The 18,220-nt window shown below is 38.0% G+C and overlaps 1 protein-coding gene across 2 annotated transcripts in view; it reads right to left on the minus strand.

The window, feature by feature from the left end:
* PPP2R2A (protein phosphatase 2 regulatory subunit Balpha) overlaps positions 1–18,220 on the minus strand; it is an 83,907-nt gene that overhangs the window by 46,635 nt on the left and 19,052 nt on the right. The window contains exon 2 of one of the 2 annotated variants that reach the window (XM_040490237.1): positions 714–852. The exons of the other annotated variant lie outside the window; for it this stretch is intronic. Coding sequence (XP_040346171.1) covers positions 714–729 — 16 coding nt within the window. The 5' untranslated portion in view covers positions 730–852. The remainder of the gene's footprint in view (positions 1–713; positions 853–18,220) is intronic. 2 annotated transcript variants of the gene reach the window in all.

Genomic DNA, 18,220 nt, shown 5'->3' on the forward strand with positions numbered 1-18,220 from the left:
GTAAAGTGTCATAACTGCCCTGCTTTGCTGCTTCTTTGCATATACAGATACTCTCGACCTAAGACGGGGTTACAGCCCAATAAACCCATCATAAATTGAAGTGCACGTAAATGCACCTAACTTACCCCACATCGTAGCTCAGCCTAGCTTACCTTAAATGTGCTCAGACCATTTACATTAGCCTATAATTGGGCAAAATTATCTAATTCCAAGTCTGTTTTGATAATGTGTTAAATAGCTCATCAAGTTATTGAATAACTATACTGAAAGTGAAAAACAAAATGATTATATGATAGATACGGAATCACTGTTAAGCATATTCGCTGTTTACCCTTGTGATCACATGGCCAACTGGGAGCAAATACCCTACCATCTATTGCTAGCCCAGGAAAAGATCAAAATTCAACATACAGTTTCTATGGAATGCATATTGCCTTCGTACCATCATAAAGCTGAAAAATCGTAGGTCAAACCATCATTAAGTCAGCGACTGTCTGTACACTCAAGAAGCCTCAGGCTGCAGGTTAAGATTCTGTACTCCTAGGTCTCTGGACTAAAATATCACTTTGATTATATTATGATTTTCAACAATAAAGTAAGTGCTAACAGCCTTTTTAAACACCTTTTTTCAACCTCTGACTCAGTGAACAGGAACATGTTATGTGATAGCCTCAAAAAGGACCACTGGCTATTGATGCTCATACAGAACCTACATTGTAATGTTGCCATGAGAGTCAGGGTCCATAGGGTAATTTCCAGAGATGTGTTCTGGAACGAGTCTCCCTTCTTTTTAACTTGTTCCTGGATAATCTGATATCATGTTTGGATAAAATGGAATGGAACCATACCCTCCTGCAACAAAGAACAGAAAGATAAACAGTTGCTAATACATTTACTCTATAGGTGTGATCGTAACAAACAAGCCTTGGTGTATTTATGTTATATATAATGTTAGAATGAAGAACTTGAAACTGACCATTCTAAACCTAAAGTGACCATCTTTATTAGATGTTCACTAACTTTTAAGTGGCTCATAATTCAAACCCACCAACTGTGAGATCTTGACCTGAGCCAAAGTTGAAAAGTGGCTCATAATTCAAACCACAAAGCAAATCACCTCATTAAAGTTGCCTTATCAAAATATGATGCAAATAGTTTCCATGGAGATTATACAGAGCAGTACTGCACAAAGCTTGTGCATCTATGTATGCATGCCTTAAGATATTTTTTTACTAGAATGGGCACCTGGTTATTAGTATCTGCCTAAAATATTTACAAACTAGGATTATTATGGCCATGCTAGAAGAACCAGAAAGCCCTTCACTGTCCATCTGTCTTGGCAGAGTCACACCCAACTCCACTTTGTTTTGACAGGATTCGTCCTGCTCACCTACAAACCCGGTACAAAGGTGAAGCCTATTTACAGAAAGAAGTTAGAGATCATTAAGGTATGTTACAGAAAATTTTACAGACTTTACCCCAATGATTAAAGGGAGCTCACTGTGCCGTTTTAAATACGAGTAATCCAATTAGACGTGCCTTTAGATTATTCGGACTAAAGTGAAGAGAACTGGAAACTGGGAGAAGGGTAAGCAGAGGGAAGTCTGGAGACCAATCTGGAGTCACTCCAGAAATCCGGGTAAGCAATGACAGTGATCTGAGCCAGGACAGTACAGTAACAATATTATCATAAGTAGCAAACATCTAAAATGCACTTATTGTATGTTAGGTATTTAACCCTCACAACAAACCTATAAAGTTGGTTTTATTAATATCACCTGTTCCATTAACTAAACCATGGAGATACAAAGAGGGGACAGAAGTGTACAGATTTTAAAATACATTTATGAAGTATACGATGCAAGGCTTCTCAAGGCTTGATCATTGATAAGGTGTGGAGAGCTAAAGATGAAAGCAAGAAGAATAATGTCCAGGTTCTCATGGTGGTTGAATGTACTTAGTAACATTAATAGACTGATGTTTGCCTTATATCAACTATCCTTTAATAGCGTGTAAATGGCAGGTTTAAGGAAAGAAGTTAACTTCCATTGGTCATGAATGATTTCACCAAAATTCTCAACCAAAAGGAATACATCACATACTATTACAAAAAAAAGACATTTAGTCCAGAAAATTCTTTTTCCCCATCTTTTCCCTTTTTCATCCTTTTTCTCTCAGCTGAGGCAGGTTAGTTTGTTTAAAGTGATACTCCTGAGCAGTGCAAATTATATTTGCACTGCAATTCATGGTCTCTAGTAAACTTTTTAAAATAATTGTAATCATGCTTTTCCAATGATTTGAGATTTTCACATGATTCCATTCTCAAAGACGCAATTTCTTTCATCAATCTCATTGAAAAATAAAGTTCTACATTAAAGGTTTTTCTCCATTTACTTGAACTAAAAATTTATTCCTCTAATTCTGGAAACTGGTGTTTTTTATAAATCTTGTGCACTTGTTGTTTTGCTAATTTTTAGGACGGTCATTTCTTCCACAATATTTGAGTGAGCACCTACCACATGCTAGGCACTCTAGGTCAAGCTAGCATTTCTAGCTGCTGGGGGTACAAGAGTAAATAAATATCCCTGCCTTCATGGAACATACATGCTAGTGACAGAGACGTATTATAAACAAATAAATATAAAATGTATCAGGGCAGTATAAATAGAACAGAAATAAAAATAGAAAAATACAAAGACCAACAAGAGAAGAAAAGTAATGAGGGTGGGGCATTATTTCAGGTAGAGTGGTCAGAGCTTTAAAGCCTCTCTGAGGAGGTAACTTAGGCAGAGACCAAACAGGGAATTAGTCATCCAAACTTGTAAAGGAAAGTATTTCAAGCAGGCAGCCTAAGTAGAAATGTTGCTATATTTGACAAGACTAATTACATAATAAGGTGGTAGAGGAGATGGAGCATTTGGCCGAGGCCAGATATACATACAGCCTCATAGGCCATGGGAGAAGGACTGTGGCTTTGTTTTAAGAATGAGAAGAAGTCCTCGCAGAATTTCTATCTTGTTTTAAAGTGATTATCTGTTGTGCGACTACAGCACAAAATGGGGGGTGGGGGTGGGGAAGGAGAATGGTTCCTAAATTACTGCAGTAGCATGAGCAAAGATGATGATGGTCTGAGCTAAGGTGGTGGCCACAAAGATGGATAGATTCAGAACACATTCTGAAGAGAGCACTGCCAGAATTAGCGGATGGATGGAGGTTCTCAAAGGAGGATTCTAAGGTCTTAGAACCCAACCCAATGGAGGAAAAGCAGTGTCATTTACTGGCAAGAGACACACCAGAAAACAGCAGGTTCTGGTTAAGAAAGGAGCCAAGAATTTCATTTTTATAACTTTAGTATGGATTTCAACCACACATGCAGTAGAAATGTCACACAGGCAGCTAGATAGATTTGAGAGCAGTTTAGGGAAGGAAGGAGAGACACAAATTAAGGCATCATCGGCTAACAGAAGGCATTTAAAGACTAGATATGATTTCCTGGTGAATGGTTACAGAAAACAAGAGGTGTGGCCTGAGGGCTGGGCCTTGAGCTCTCCCGCACCTAGCACTAAGCTGGCTAGTAAAGGACACTGCACAGGGAACTACCAGTAAGGTAGGAAGAGCTTTTGCGGAAGCCAGGCAAAGTGTTTCTAAAAGGAGGCAGGGATGAACTGTGTCCAAAAAGTGTCCAGATCAAGTAAAGTGAGGGCTGAGAAGTAAGCTTGGATTTGGTGGCATGAAGATTCTCTGTGCGATTTCAACAAAAGCGGTTTCAGTGGATTAACTGTCCTTAAAATAAAAGCTGTTTTCTGTGGCTAGCTCTGGAGTTGAGCTGTAGGAGGCTGTAATCATTGCTCTGACACTCTGAAATTTAGCTTATGAAGGACATTGTCTTCAGATCTGCCATGAACGGAGATTTTCCCTTTTATGTATCTTGGGTTATTCTGAGAAACAGAGGGTTAAACAAACAGGTCTCTGAAGCTGATTCATCATGCTTCTGAGTTGCTGACTTCCCAGCTGCCCGGATATACTAAGAGTAGAATTTTTTCAAGAAAAGTACTCGAGTGACACACTTTCAATCATTACAAGCCTGAAAATTGCCATTCTGTTATCCTGCCTATGTAAAGTTTTAGCAATTTAAGATTCTTAGGTTGTAACAGCTTTCTCCTCAGGGTTTTCTAAATGCCACTCCACTATCTTTCAGCACCGTGCTATCCAACAAAACTTTCTACTGTAACAGAAATGTTCTATTTTGCACTGTCCAACACGGTAGCCACTTGCCACGCATAGCTATTGAGCACTTAAACTGAGGAAATGAATTTATTGTATTTTACCTAACGGATTTAACAGCCACACATAGTGCTAGAATACAGAAGACAAATGAAATGCTCATCTGATACCTTTGCAGGTAACTTGTTTCTTGTCAGGATACTTGTACTATTTATTTCTATACCTTAAAGTTTTGAAATCTTTGAAATTCATTAGGCTATTCCTAGGTATGGATCTCATTTATTTTGCTTGGTATGCACTTTAATTATTTGTAGAAGAATATTAAAAGACCCTATCTCATGGGGGTTGTAGAGAATTTCAAGTGAGTTTCAATGTGAAAAATACTTGGTACATAATAAGTGTCCAATAAATGTTAGCTATATATTCCCTGAGCCCTTTTGACCTGTTCTCTCTAGGAAAATTTTTACTGTTTCTCTGACTTTATCTTTTATATGTTTGCTCTGATCTCTCACTCTGAACCTTTATTATAAATTGGATCTACTCTTTGTGTTTCTTATACTTATGCCTATATAATTTTCATCTCATTTTCTCCTCTGAACTGTGGGACTATTTCTAAAGCCCTCTGCTACCACTCCAAAAAGTTAACAGTTAAGAAGCACAAATTTCAGTTAAGAACTCTTTCCTTTTTTTTTTTCTTTTTTTTTTTTTTTGTTCAAGTGTTCAGGAGTCTCCTTGAGAACAGTAATTAGTTGTTTTTTAAATTGCAACATTTTCTCTTGTTTTTTGAAATAAGTCCCTATCACAGGAAATCAACTGCTCACACTGGTCACCTTCTTTTAGACTGAGCCTGTATGTGTCCACCTTTTCATGTGTTCATCTTTATAGAGAAAGGTCTATGTTTATGTAACATTTGGGAATTGTCTTAGGTTAATCAGAAAACATTTAGAACCAAGTTCAATCCTCTAGGGTGGGGGTGTGTGTGTTCACATGGTTACTTCCTGTAGTAGTTTCTCAACTGCTGCCTAACAAATTACCCCAAATTTAGCAGCTTAAAACAACAAACATGTACTCTACTCCCTCTGTTTCTGTGGATCAGGAATCTGAGTGTGGCTTAGCTGGGGGCATCCAGCTCAGGATCTTTCACAAGTCTGCAGTCAATGTGTCAGCCAGGGCCTCTATCATCTTCAAACTGGATGGTGGAAGGATCTGCTTGCAGTTCAAGTTCAAACACGTGACTGCTGGCAATCATCAGGTCTTCACTGACTGTTGGCCAGAAACACCAGCTCCTTGCCTCATAAGCTCCACAGAGAAGCTTACAAAATGGTAGATTGTTTCCCTCAGAGCAAATGAAAGAGGACAGCCCCACATGAAAGCCAAAGCCTTTCTGTAACCTAACCTCAAAAGTTTTGCCATCAAGTTAATCCATTCACTTTTGTCATACTTGGAGAAACCACCAGGTCCAGCCACACTCAAGGTCAGGGGATTAGATAAAAGACATTAATACCAGGAGGCAAGGATCATTGGGGGCAATCTTAGAGGCTGCCCGCCACACTTCCTTGGTCACCATATAGATTCAGCAATAAGTGGTCAAGTCACAGCCCTGCAGGCCAAATAAGGTCGCTTCAGAGCAGGAAGTTTCAACTCTGTGCTTCACAGTTAGTCTCTCTCCTGCAACCATGTGTAGCTAGCCCCTCTTTACGGATATTCTCCTTGGTGAGAAGCATTGAGTCACTTAGTTTTCAATCCTTGCTTCAAAGTACAAAATCTCATACCAATCAACTACCCTATGGACCACCCTTAAATTCTAGCTCAAAATAGGTCTTTCTTCATACCCCAGGATGGCTTCTCAACCACAAAAATGAACACCAAGCTAACCAGAAAGAACTTCCCTCACTATATTTCTTTCTCATTTGTACCTTTTCCTGCCAAAATTCTTTTTAGTTTAGTTATGGCATGCTTCCAGGGTTTCCAAGGAGACTGAACTCTCCCATTATCTTGTTGGTCATTTCGGTGTGTGTCTGTCTGTTTTAACACATGGACTTAGATCATCATCTTCCACCGGAAGTCAACACAGCGGATTTGTTTAAGTAAAGCACTTTACACATTCTTTAAAAGACTCTGTTTTGATAAATAGGACAGGAAATGCCTGTTGGTTTTCCTACCCATGTAATTCAGTTCTATTGTTGGATAAAACAAAGATGTTTTAATCTACATCATCAATCCCCAGGAAACATCCTACTATGGTAATTTAACTAAATTTTGACGATTTCCAAAAAAATGCAATGTCACCAAGCCTAGCACAGGAACACTTTAACAATATACCCATATAATCTTAAAAGGAATCAGACACACAGCTGCTCAGCAGCACAAACTACCACATCACACATGGTTGTAAAGAAGCCCCTACAACTACATGCCAGCAGTAGATACCTTGCACTGCGAAAAGAACCTTACATTAATCAAACACAAACCTTAAGTCAGAACACCAACAGCATTCCAGCATTCTAACTCACAAACCAAAATATCCATTTTTTATTTAACAATGTAAAAAGTTTCGGGGCGCCTGGGTGGCACAGTCGGTTAAGCGTCCGACTTCAGCCAGGTCACAATCTCGCGGTCCGTGGGTTCGAGCCCGGCGTCAGGTTCTGGGCTGATGGCTCAGAGCCTGGAGCCTGTTTCCGATTCTGTGTCTCCCTCTCTCTCTGCCCCTCCCCCGTTCATGCTCTGTCTCTCTCTGTCCCAAAAAAATAAATAAACGTTGAAAAAAAAAATTTTTTTTTAAACAAAAAAACAAAAAAAAAAACAATGTAAAAAGTTTCCCTACCACATTACTCCTTTACCCCATCCACACTCCCCTGGAAATAATTTATTTGCCCTATTTTCTTAGAATCCTAATAAACAGGTTAGGAGAACCAACAAAAACTAAATCAGATGGCAACAAATTTTCTCATCCGATGATATGCTGGTATAGGGTGTACTCTCTCCAGGATAATCAGACTTCAGGTTTCTTGTCCTCTGCTGATGAATATGCAAGAAACAGAATTAAGAAGGGACTTAACACAATGACATTAAGCACAAAAACATACTACTGCACGAGACCTAACCTACACAAGCAGCCAACCTGTACAGACAGGTAGGGCAGAGTGTCCGAGGGATAAACCCTGTATCTGAGCTCTCATCAGATTTCTAGGTGATACGTTCTTAGTCAAAGAAAAGGGATTTTCAAACATCTTAGCACTCTACTTAAGGAATACAATTACTTATAATCTCAGCAAAGTTGCAGAACACAAAATCAACACACACAACTCAACTGTGCTTCTAAACACTAACAATGAACAACCCCAAAAGGAAATCATGTAAACAATTCACTTTATGATAGCATCAAAAAGAATAAAACATTTATGAATAAATTTAGTCAATAAGGTGAAAGACGTATACTGAAAATTATAAAACATTGCTAAAAGAAAATTTAAAAATAAATGGAGGGGAGCCTGGGTGGCACAGTCGGTTAAGCGTCCGACTTCAGCCAGGTCACGATCTCGCGGTCCGTGAGTTCGAGCCCCGCGTAGGGCTCTGGGCTGATGGCTCGGAGCCTGGAGCCTGTTTCCGATTCTGTGTCTCCCTCTCTCTCTGCCCCTCCCCTGTTCATGCTCTGTCTCTCTCTGTCCCAAAAATAAATAAACGTTGAAAAAAAATTAAAAATAAATAAAAATAAAAATAAATGGAAAGACATCCCTTGTTCACGAACTAGAAGATTTACTACTGTCAAGATATCAATACTACCCAAAGTGATCCACAGATTTAATGCAATCCCTATCAATGTCTAGGTCCATTTATTGCAGAAATAGGAAAATCAATCCTAACATTTGGAATCTGAAGGGACCTGAACAGCCAAAACAATCTTGGGCAGGGGGAGGGGGGAGTTGGAGGTTTCACTCTTCCTTATTTCAAAAAACACTACAGAGCTACCATAATCAAAATAGTGTGATACTGACATAAACGCAGATACACAGACCAATGAAACAGCACCCAGAGATAATCACTATTCTATTCTGCCTATGGTCACATGGGCCCCCAAATATGGTCAAATGCTTATTGACAACGTCTTTTCAACACCTGGTGCTAGGAAAACTAGATAACCACATGCAAAAGAATGAAGGTTGACCTCTTATCTTACACCATTTACAAAAATTAACTTAAAATGGATCAAAGACCTAAACATTAGACATAAAATTTTAAGAAAACAGGGAAAAAGGCCTCAGGACATTGGATTTGGCAATGCTTTCTTGACTATGATGCTGAAAAAAGGGTAAACTGAACATCGCCAAAATAAAAGCTTTTCGTGCATCAAAGGACGACACAAAAGTGAAAAGGCAACCCATGGAATGAGAGAAAATATGTGCAAATCATATACCTGACAAGGAATTATATCCGGAATATATATAGAACTCCTGAAACTCATCAATTAAAAAAAAAAATTAAAAATAGGCAAGGGAATTGGAAAAACATTTCTCTTAAAGGAGATATACAAACAGACAAAAATACATAAAAAGATGTGCAACATAACCAGTCATCAGGAAAATATAAATCAAAACCACATCGAGACACCACTTCATATCCGTTACAATGGCTATTATCAAAAACAAAAACCAAAAATAGTGTTGGGGAGAACGTGGAGAAATTAAAACCCATGTACACTGCTGGTGAAAATGTAAAGCAGAACAGCCACTGTGGAACAGTATGGTGCTTCTCAAAAAGTTAAACACAGAATTAGCTTATGATTCAGCAATTGCACTTCTGGCTACAGACCCAAATACTCTAAGGGACTTGAATAGATATTGGAACACCAATGTTGAATAGCAGCATTATTCATGATAGCCAAAAAGTGGGAACAATCCAAATGTGTATCAACAGATCATTGGATAAACAAAGTGGTATTAAATACAATGGAGGAAGGAAACTGACACAGTCTCTAACATGGATAAGCTCTGAGCACTGTTATGGACTGAATGCTGAGTTTTTTTACCTCCTCCATTCTATATTTGTATCTTTTTTCTCCTGCAGTGAGAACCCTAGTTCCCTAATCTGTAGCTATCTTTTGTCAGAATATGAAGGTGAAAACAATCTGGACATTTGATGAAATAAGCCCAGAATTCATGTTGAAATCCTAACCCTCAGTGATATGAGGATGTGGGGCCTTTGTGAGGTGATTAGGTCATAAGGGTAGAGCCCTCATGAATGGGATTAGTGTCATTACATAAGACATCCCAAAAAGCTCTCTCACCCCTTCTGCCATATGAGGACACAGTGAGAGGACAGCCATCTGTGAACCAAGAAAGCCAGCCCTGATCAGATACAGAATCAGCTGGTGCCCTGATTTTGGACTTTCCACAACTGTGAGAAATAAATTGTTTAAGCGACCCAGTCTATGGTAGTTTGTTATGGCAGACGGAACAGATTAAGGTAAGGACATTATGCCATGTGAAATAAACCAGTCAAACACTGGTATATTGAAGACACACACTGTATAATTGCACTTTTATGAGGTACCTAGAGCAATCAAATTCACAGAGACCGAAGTAGAATGGGAGTTGCCAGGAATTGGGAAACAGGAGAATGGAAGTTACTGTTTAATGGGAATGAGTTTCAGTTTGGTAAAATGAAAAAAGTTCTCAGGCACCTGGCTGGCTCAGTTGGAGAAGCATGCAACTCTTGATCTCGCAGTTCTAAATTCGAGCCCCATGTTGGGTGTAGGGATTACTTGACAATAGAATCTTAAAAAAAATTCTGGAGATGGACGAAGGTGATGGTTGCACAATGTGCACATACTTAATGCCAATAAACTGTACACTGAAAATGATTAAAAAACAGTAAGTCTAATGTATATTTTATCACAATAAAAAAAGTTATTTGTTATCCCTCACAAGAAATCTCAGTATAGAGCAATTAAATGCAGGGTTAATCCACTGGTTTATCTCATCAAAGATCCAAATTCTTCATATTCTGACAAAAGATAGCTACAGATTTGGGAACTGAGGTTCTCACTGTAAGAGGAAAAAGATACAAATATAGGCTGGGGGAGGTAAAAAAAAGAACTCTCCGGTATTCAATCTAAATTGGCAGATCTGTAGAAATTAGTATTTTCCTAATTCCATCACAAACTATTTTAGTCATCTGCAACAGTAGGTAGAAAACTCAGGGTCACTCTTGTTTTATCCATAAAGCCATCCCATATTATTTTGTGCATATTCCAGATACCTAATTATTTCATCCATATTTCAAAGGTATCTCTAAAAGATAAAGGCACCATTTTTAATATAAGCAAACACTATCATACCTGGGGAAAAAAGGCAAACAGTACTTCCTTAATATCAAATATCCACGATACTGTATATGTTCAAATTTCTAATTCGTATGTAAGATAATTTTTTAAAACTTTTTTAGCTGTCTGAATTACAATACAGCAAGTTTTACAAACTACAATTGACTGATATATTTTATAAGTCCCTTTTGAAAAAACAAGGTATTATAGTTCATCCTGTACAAACTCAAAAATTAAAAAATGCAAAATCCTTTTAATTTCCTAGCTGTCTAGAAAAAAATGACATTCCAGTAGTAAAGAAAACACTTAGCACCTAAAATGGCTTCTAAATACCATTCCCTATTAAAAGAACCCAAAACTTCTTAGAAAAATATTGATTCCAAGTCTGAGGCAGAAAAGTTACACTCTTGAAACATCTTGTGTCAGGAAAACAGGGAGTGATCAAAGACTAACTTGGGCATGCAATGGGGGCACAGGAGGGACTTGATTGGTCTCTCTCACAGACCAAATTTAGGACCATTTAAGCATCAAAAGGAACAGTGGCACTGACAGATTAGGGGACATTAACAGATTAATACACAGAATAACAAAAGAACCTGTAAGTCCACAATGGTAATAAAAAAGGGAGAGAGTTGGGAGATTAGGAAGTTCTGAGGCACCAATGTAATTACTACCTACCTCAGGTAAGGACCATCAATGAATGCTTATTAATTACAAAAAAAAAAAAAGTTTTTGCTTTGTTTTTTTGAGAGATCTGGCAACCACTACATGATCAAGTGATCAAATTAACAATTTTCAATAATGGGACAAATTTACATGATTCGATGTTCTGCCAAGAATGTTTAACCTGGATTTTATATGAGGAAACAGCAAAATCCAGAAAGTATGGTATTTTAGAAAACAAGCTTTGACTCTTCAAATTTAACAGAATGCTTTGACTGGATCCTGGACTAAAAAAAAAAAAAAAAAAAAAAAAAAATTTAAGGACCGTTTTTGAGCCACTTGCGGAGGTTTAAATATGGACTATATAACAGAGAGCATTTATGTTAAATTTCTTGGGTATGATAATGTTATTGTTTAAGAGAAAGTCTTCTTAAGAGATTAATGCTAAGTTATTTAAGGGTAAAGCATATGCTGCTTCCAACATGTTTTCAAAAGATTTGGGGACAAGAATGCAGGTGTAAGTATGAGAGAAGAGATAAAGCAAACGTGCCAACATGCTTGTAATTGGTGAATATGATTAAATAATAGTTATAGTAGTATTTTTCAACTTCTTTGCGGGCTTAAAAATTTTCAGAATAGAGATGGCCTACTAGGTGGCTCAGTCGATCAAGCGTCTGACTTCGGCTCAGGTCATGATCTCATGGTTTGTGAGTTTGAGCCCTGTGTCAGGCTCTGTGCTGACAGCTCAGAGCCTGGAATCTGCTTCAGATTCTGTGTCTCCTTCACTCTCTGCCCCTCCCCTGCTTGTGCTCTCTCTCTCTCTCTCTCAAAAATAAACAAATGTTAAAAAAAAATTATATATATATTTTTTTCAAAATAAAAAGTTGGGACAAGGGAGAGACAGACTATAGCAGCTCTAGATATATTCTCATACATTACAGCAAAAAAAGAAAAAGAGAGAGAGAGAGAGAAAGAAAGAAAGAAAAAAGAAAAAGAAAAAACAGCAGCTCTCTTTGGGTTTCTTTTTAAAGGGCTGCGAAGCCTTTCAAAGAACCCTACCACCGCTCCACCCGCCCCGCCCCCAGCAAAGAGCTCTTCCTATATCATCGTATAGATCTAATATTATCTGTCTGACCTCATTTTATATTTAGCTTAGCTATAAAACCATGAATCCACCTACAATGACAAAAAATGTCAGAATGGACTTCTCCCACCTAGGCAGCATGTAAACCAAGATCTAAGCTGGCAAGTTCCTGCCAAACCATCACTGAGACAGATCATGTTCCCTATTGTTCTCCCATTTTGTTCTCTACAGTTATGAGTTTCTTGCTCTTTCCCTGTTTTGATGTGCTCATTTGTTTTGTTTCCTAAATCCCACATATGAGTGAAATCATAATGTATTTGTCTTTCTCAAACTGACATTTCACTTAGCATTATACTTCCCAGCTCTACCCATGTTGTTGCAAATGGCAACATATATAACAGGCTATATAATGGCACTCAAAATGGGGGAGGAGGATTCTTGCCTCCTAAAAAGGAGATGTAGGCCTATCCCGGCCAGCATCAAACAAGACACAAGAAAACTAAATTTGAAGCCATTAGTTGTTATCATTCTGTTACTACTCTAGAACCTATGTCATTATGGATTAACCAACATTGTATCTGACAATGAAAGGTGCAGTAACATTTTTATTCTTGAACTTCGTGAAGAAAATGTCTAATATTATGTACAGATGAAGTAGGAAGGAAAGAGCAATGCACTAAGGAGTAAACAGGCCTGAGTAAAAGTTCTAACAATTACTAGCTATAACAGAGACTATCCCTGCAACTGGCCATGCCCCCTTTTCTCCTTTTAGTAAAAAAAAGAAAGGGTCTCCAGGTACCCCTGTCCCTCAGCAAAACCACATAGTGTTTTAAAGAAAATGAGAGGTTAAAGAAAATTAGAAAATTCCTTATTTTAAAAAATTAGAAAATTTCCTAATTCTGACCATGCAGACAAGAGCATACTACAACACCAAGACAGAAGAAACCTGGGATCCTGGAAAATCACTGGCAAAGGCAGCTTATCCACTCTGGACTACTCTCTACCACTGTAGGATTACAGGAGAGAAATTAGCTAATTTGGGGAACCACTGTATGGGTCTTTTATAGCAGCTTGGCCTATAATAAATAATAGCTTGTAGGACTCTGGGCACTTCTCTGGGCCTCATTTTACTGGTTTACAAAACTGGAGAGAATGATTATGAGCGCTATAAATTCTTTAGCATACAGTATTTTCTATTTTAAATAAAAGTGTGTACATTTAGTAAAATTAAAGTCTCAAATATTTAAAAATGGGATGACATGTGAAAACACCTTGTTCAATTTACCTGCCCATTCAAAATATAATTACAAAATGCCCACTAAGTGCCAAATACTGTTATGTACCTGCAACTATTCAAAATGCTAAGAATAAAGTGATAAAACAAAAGTTTATTCCCTTGTGCATGAAACTGAAAATGTGAGAGGAAGCCTACAATATGCAAGTCAACAATAAACAAACAAGATTATTCCAAATAATGGCAAGAGTATTTGAAAAAGAAAAAAAAAGCAGAGAACACAGAGTTATTTAGGGTTAGGAGGGGAATCAGTTAATTTACACAGGGCCACACAAAAGTCTAGGTAAAGTTTATTCCAGATTTAAAAGGGCAAGTCTGAAGCCCTCAGCAAGAACAAGACGGTGTTTGTTCATGGACCACCAAGAAAGCCCAGGTGACTGGAGCTACTAGTGAGCAAGGAAAGAAAGAAAACATCTAAGGCAGGCAGAGGCAGCATGGTACTGGGCCAGCATTCGACTAGATCTCAGGGTCGTTAAGTTGAAACCACAATGGGTGTAGAGATCACTTAAAAATAAAATCTGTAAAACAGAAAAAGTATAAAACTGTTTTATTACTAATATCAGAGGATGAGAGCTCCCCCTGAAAAACAGAGAAAAATTATTACTCTATGTCTGGGCTTCAGGAACAATGGTAATTCCCAACAGAAAATTATGATCTTAGCTGCCCTGCAATCAGTAAGTGACTATAATCTTACATTCTACTTACAAATGTCTTTACTCATAAACATTTTAATTAATTAAAACCAATTTTAGGAGTAGAAATAAAACTTAAACTCATCTGCATCTAATAAAGCTAACACCTCTGATATTTTAAATACATGAATAAATTTCACATATGCACTCACTCAACAAATATTTCATGAGCACCTACTATGTATGCTACACATGGTGGCAAGTGCTTTATTAACAGTAAATAAAGATCCACCCTTTACAGAGCTTAACAGAATATATGTCAAAGTTTTAAAATGATAGTAAAAAATTTTTAAAAATCTCACTGCTTTTGGCTGATTCCTTAATGCCTAAAATTTAGGTTTGAAAGAGCAAGTTAGTGTCTTTTATTTTAACTTGTCATCCTTTGCTGTACTTGAGGGAAAGAATTACACAATATTTTAAAGTTTAGTATATTAAAAACAAATAGTACACAACCTTAGAATTTAGATCTAAGAAAAAATCGTCTGCTTTTATATAGAAAAAAACAAATACAAATTCTGTGAATTCTACTGTTTCATGGTAGACGAAGTGATTACCAAGTGTTCTGGGACATGAAGGAAAATCGTACTATAAACATTTTATTGATACACTTGTTAAACACAGAAATTCAAAACTCATTTCTCTCTCCCCTCTAGATCCCACTAAAATGACAATAAATGAATAAAAAAAAAACAGTTTAAGAGAGTAAGAACAAAGGAACGTTCAGGGAAACAGCCGAAGGAAGACAACAACAAATGTGATGGAAAATGGAAAGCAGGTAACTCACAGAATAAAATAAACTGAAACCTAAGAACGTATGGAAGGAGTTGCCAAGAGAGGCAAGCGGATTCACCCTGCAGACCCTGCAAAGGGTCAAGAAAGGACAACAGTGAGGAATAAGGCTCCAAACAGGACTACCAGTTAAAACATCTGTTTAAGATGCAAGAAGCCCCATTCTCAAAGAACCACTTTAACTTTCTGAACTGGCTGGATCAAAGACGGTAGTTGGGAGCTAAGGCTGATGGTGAAGTACCACACTGAAAACAAGATTAAGTTAGAGGGCACGTAAAACAACGAGCTGCTCAGTCATGTTCTTGGCTCCCAAAATATCCGCAGCCAGGGTTGAATATAAGTACCCCCCCACACACACACCCAACCCCATACAAGCTTCCTTCTGAGACAGGACCCTGGAAGTTCCCTCTCACTGAAACAGTGAGAGTCCCAGGTTTAACACCTTACTGTGAAGCTCACAGCTGACTAGATCTGTCAGTGCTCACGGCGTTTCCAGTCTATTTCTCAGCTCCTCATTCTTAAATGCTATGGACAACCAAGGATTACCAGATAGTGCAATCTGCTGACATAAATAAGAAAAAAGGAACGTGAAAGAAATGGAATGCCAAGATTAGAAAAAATTTAAAACATTAGTCTTCTCAGAGCGCCTCAGTGGCTCAGTCAGTTGGGCCTCTGACTTCGGCTCAGGTCCCAATCTCATGTTTTGTGAGTTCGAGCCCCACATCGGGCTCTGTGCTGACATCTCGAAGCCTGTAGTCAGTTTCGGATTGTGACTCCCTCTCTCTCTGTCCCTCCCCTGCTCGTGTGCTCACTCTCTCTTAAAAATAAACGACCATTAAAAAAAAAAAAAATCAATCTCAAAAAGAAAGGTTGCTGAAAAAGGAACAAAGGAGCTCTTAAAACATAACTGAAAATGTAAAACATCTGTGAAAGAGTTGAAAACAAAATTGACAATTTCTGGAACACAGAACAAAACATAAAGAGAAGAAAAAAATTGGAGGATCGGTGTAAAAAGCCCAAGATCCATATAATAGGAGTTACAGAAAGAACAAATAAAATAGAGAAGGAAAAACCTAAAGGCAAAGAATCCACAAGTTGAAACGGCCCAATGACGACTAGCCCAGTATCAAGGCACATCATCCAAATAGGAAAAAAGAAGAGTAAACAGCATGGCATCAGGCTTCTCAAATGCAGTGACAGACACCAGCAGACAAAAGAAATGCCTTTCAGGGTGTCTGGGTGGTTCAGTCGGTTAAGCATCTGACTCTCGATTTCAGTTCAGGTCACGAGCTCATGGTTCATGAGTCCGGTTCATGAGTTCAAGCTCCACATTAGGCTCCGTGCTGTAAGCTTGGGATTCTCTCTCCCTCTCTTCCGCTCGTGTGCACACACACTCTCAAGATACGTTAAAAAAAAGAAGAAAAAACTCCTTCCGAATTCTGAGGAAAAACTATTTCCAATAACCAGCCCAACTTTGAAGTGGGAAAGTAATGTAAAGACAACTTCTCCAGGCAAGCGAAATCTCCAAGCGTGTACCACCCATGAAATCTTTCTTGTGAAATAGTAGATGGTACGCACCACTAAAATGAGGGAGCAAACCAAAAAAGGAAGTTATGGAATCCAGGAATAAGGAGATCCAACACAGAAGAAGCAAAAGGAATTCCCATGATGGTGAAGTAAAAATAAGAACGAAAGAAAGGACAAGGACAACACCTGTGCAATAAACTTAGAAAAAAGCCAGGCCATATCGAAGGATAGATAGAGCTCAAGGCAAAAGTAAAAGTGATAGAACATCTGATGTCCTTCAATATACTGACAGGAGATTTAGTCACCTGTCAGAAAATCTAAGGTGGTTTCGTGATAGATTCACAGAAAACAAAGCAAATCACTCTAGACTGAAACAACAAAATGGAGAAAACACCAGAAGGTGGGTGTGTATGTACGTTATCTGATTCTTTTGACAATGAAGAAAATCATATTGAAAGGTGCAGAAAGAAAATAGCAGCGACAGACTAAAAACAACAACAAACTAAAATCAAGGTAATTATTAACTCTGGAGAAAAGAGCATAGCAGCACAGGGTATATGGACACAATCATGTCCACTCTTATATGAGGTTCCTATGGCTACTGTAACAAATTAGCACAAATTTGGTGGCTTAACAGCACACTGAAGTTCTGGAAGCCAGAAGCCCAAAACTCAGTTGCACTGGATTCAAGGTACGAGCCTGGCTAGGCTTCTTTCTAGAGACTCAAGGAAGAATTTGGTTTCTCTGCTTTTTAAACTCTGGAGACCACCTGCATTCCTCGGCTTAAGACCCTTCCCCTGTATCTCCAACCTCTTGCTTCTGGTATCACATCTACTACTTCCTCCTTAGATCTTATCTCCCTCTTTTCCTTGCAAGCTTCCTTGTGATTACATTTAGGGCCAGGATAATCTCAAATAACCTCCTTAGATCAAAATCATTAATTTAATCCCATCTCTGCTCCCTCTCCGGTGAAGTAAATTCACTTGTTCTGGGGATTAGGATGTGGGTTTCTTTGAGGGGCAGGGGAGAGCATTACTCAGCCTACCACAACACTGAACACTGGTTTAAACAACAATAATAATGGTATAGCAATATTGAGAAAACAGGAGCAGTAAGAGAGGCAGAACAGAACTCTTAACTACCATTTACTTCTGAGGACATCTAAAATGGATAAACAGCTGCTATGTACTTAGAAATAGGAAAATAAACCAGTTGAAAAGTGTGGGGAAGGGGACTCAAGGTGATTACAGGTTAAAGGGACAGGAAACTGGTTCCTTTTCCTCATAAGCATTTTGAATTTACCAGCTTGTTCAACTATGTACCTGAGCTACACAGATAAAATAAAAATCAACTTAAAATAAAACTAAGATTGGGTGGTTAGGAAGAGAGAAATCCTGATAGGAGACTGAAAAGGTACCTCCAATGTTAACAAAGCAAACAGAAAATCATAAAGAATTCAAAACTTCATCATTTATACCTATTAGAATTTATACTTATTAGAAATCTGTTAGCAGTTATAAAATAACCAATTAAGGCGTTAAAATTTTATTTCCTAAATTCATCTTTTTCACAGCACTAGGGGGCCAATCTATTTAAAAAAGCAAATTACTAGCAAAAGCAAACCT

Source organism: Herpailurus yagouaroundi, unplaced genomic scaffold (assembly GCF_014898765.1).
Source record: "Herpailurus yagouaroundi ecotype Mexico unplaced genomic scaffold, PumYag 181, whole genome shotgun sequence".
Classification (NCBI taxonomy): Eukaryota; Metazoa; Chordata; class Mammalia; order Carnivora; family Felidae; genus Herpailurus; species Herpailurus yagouaroundi.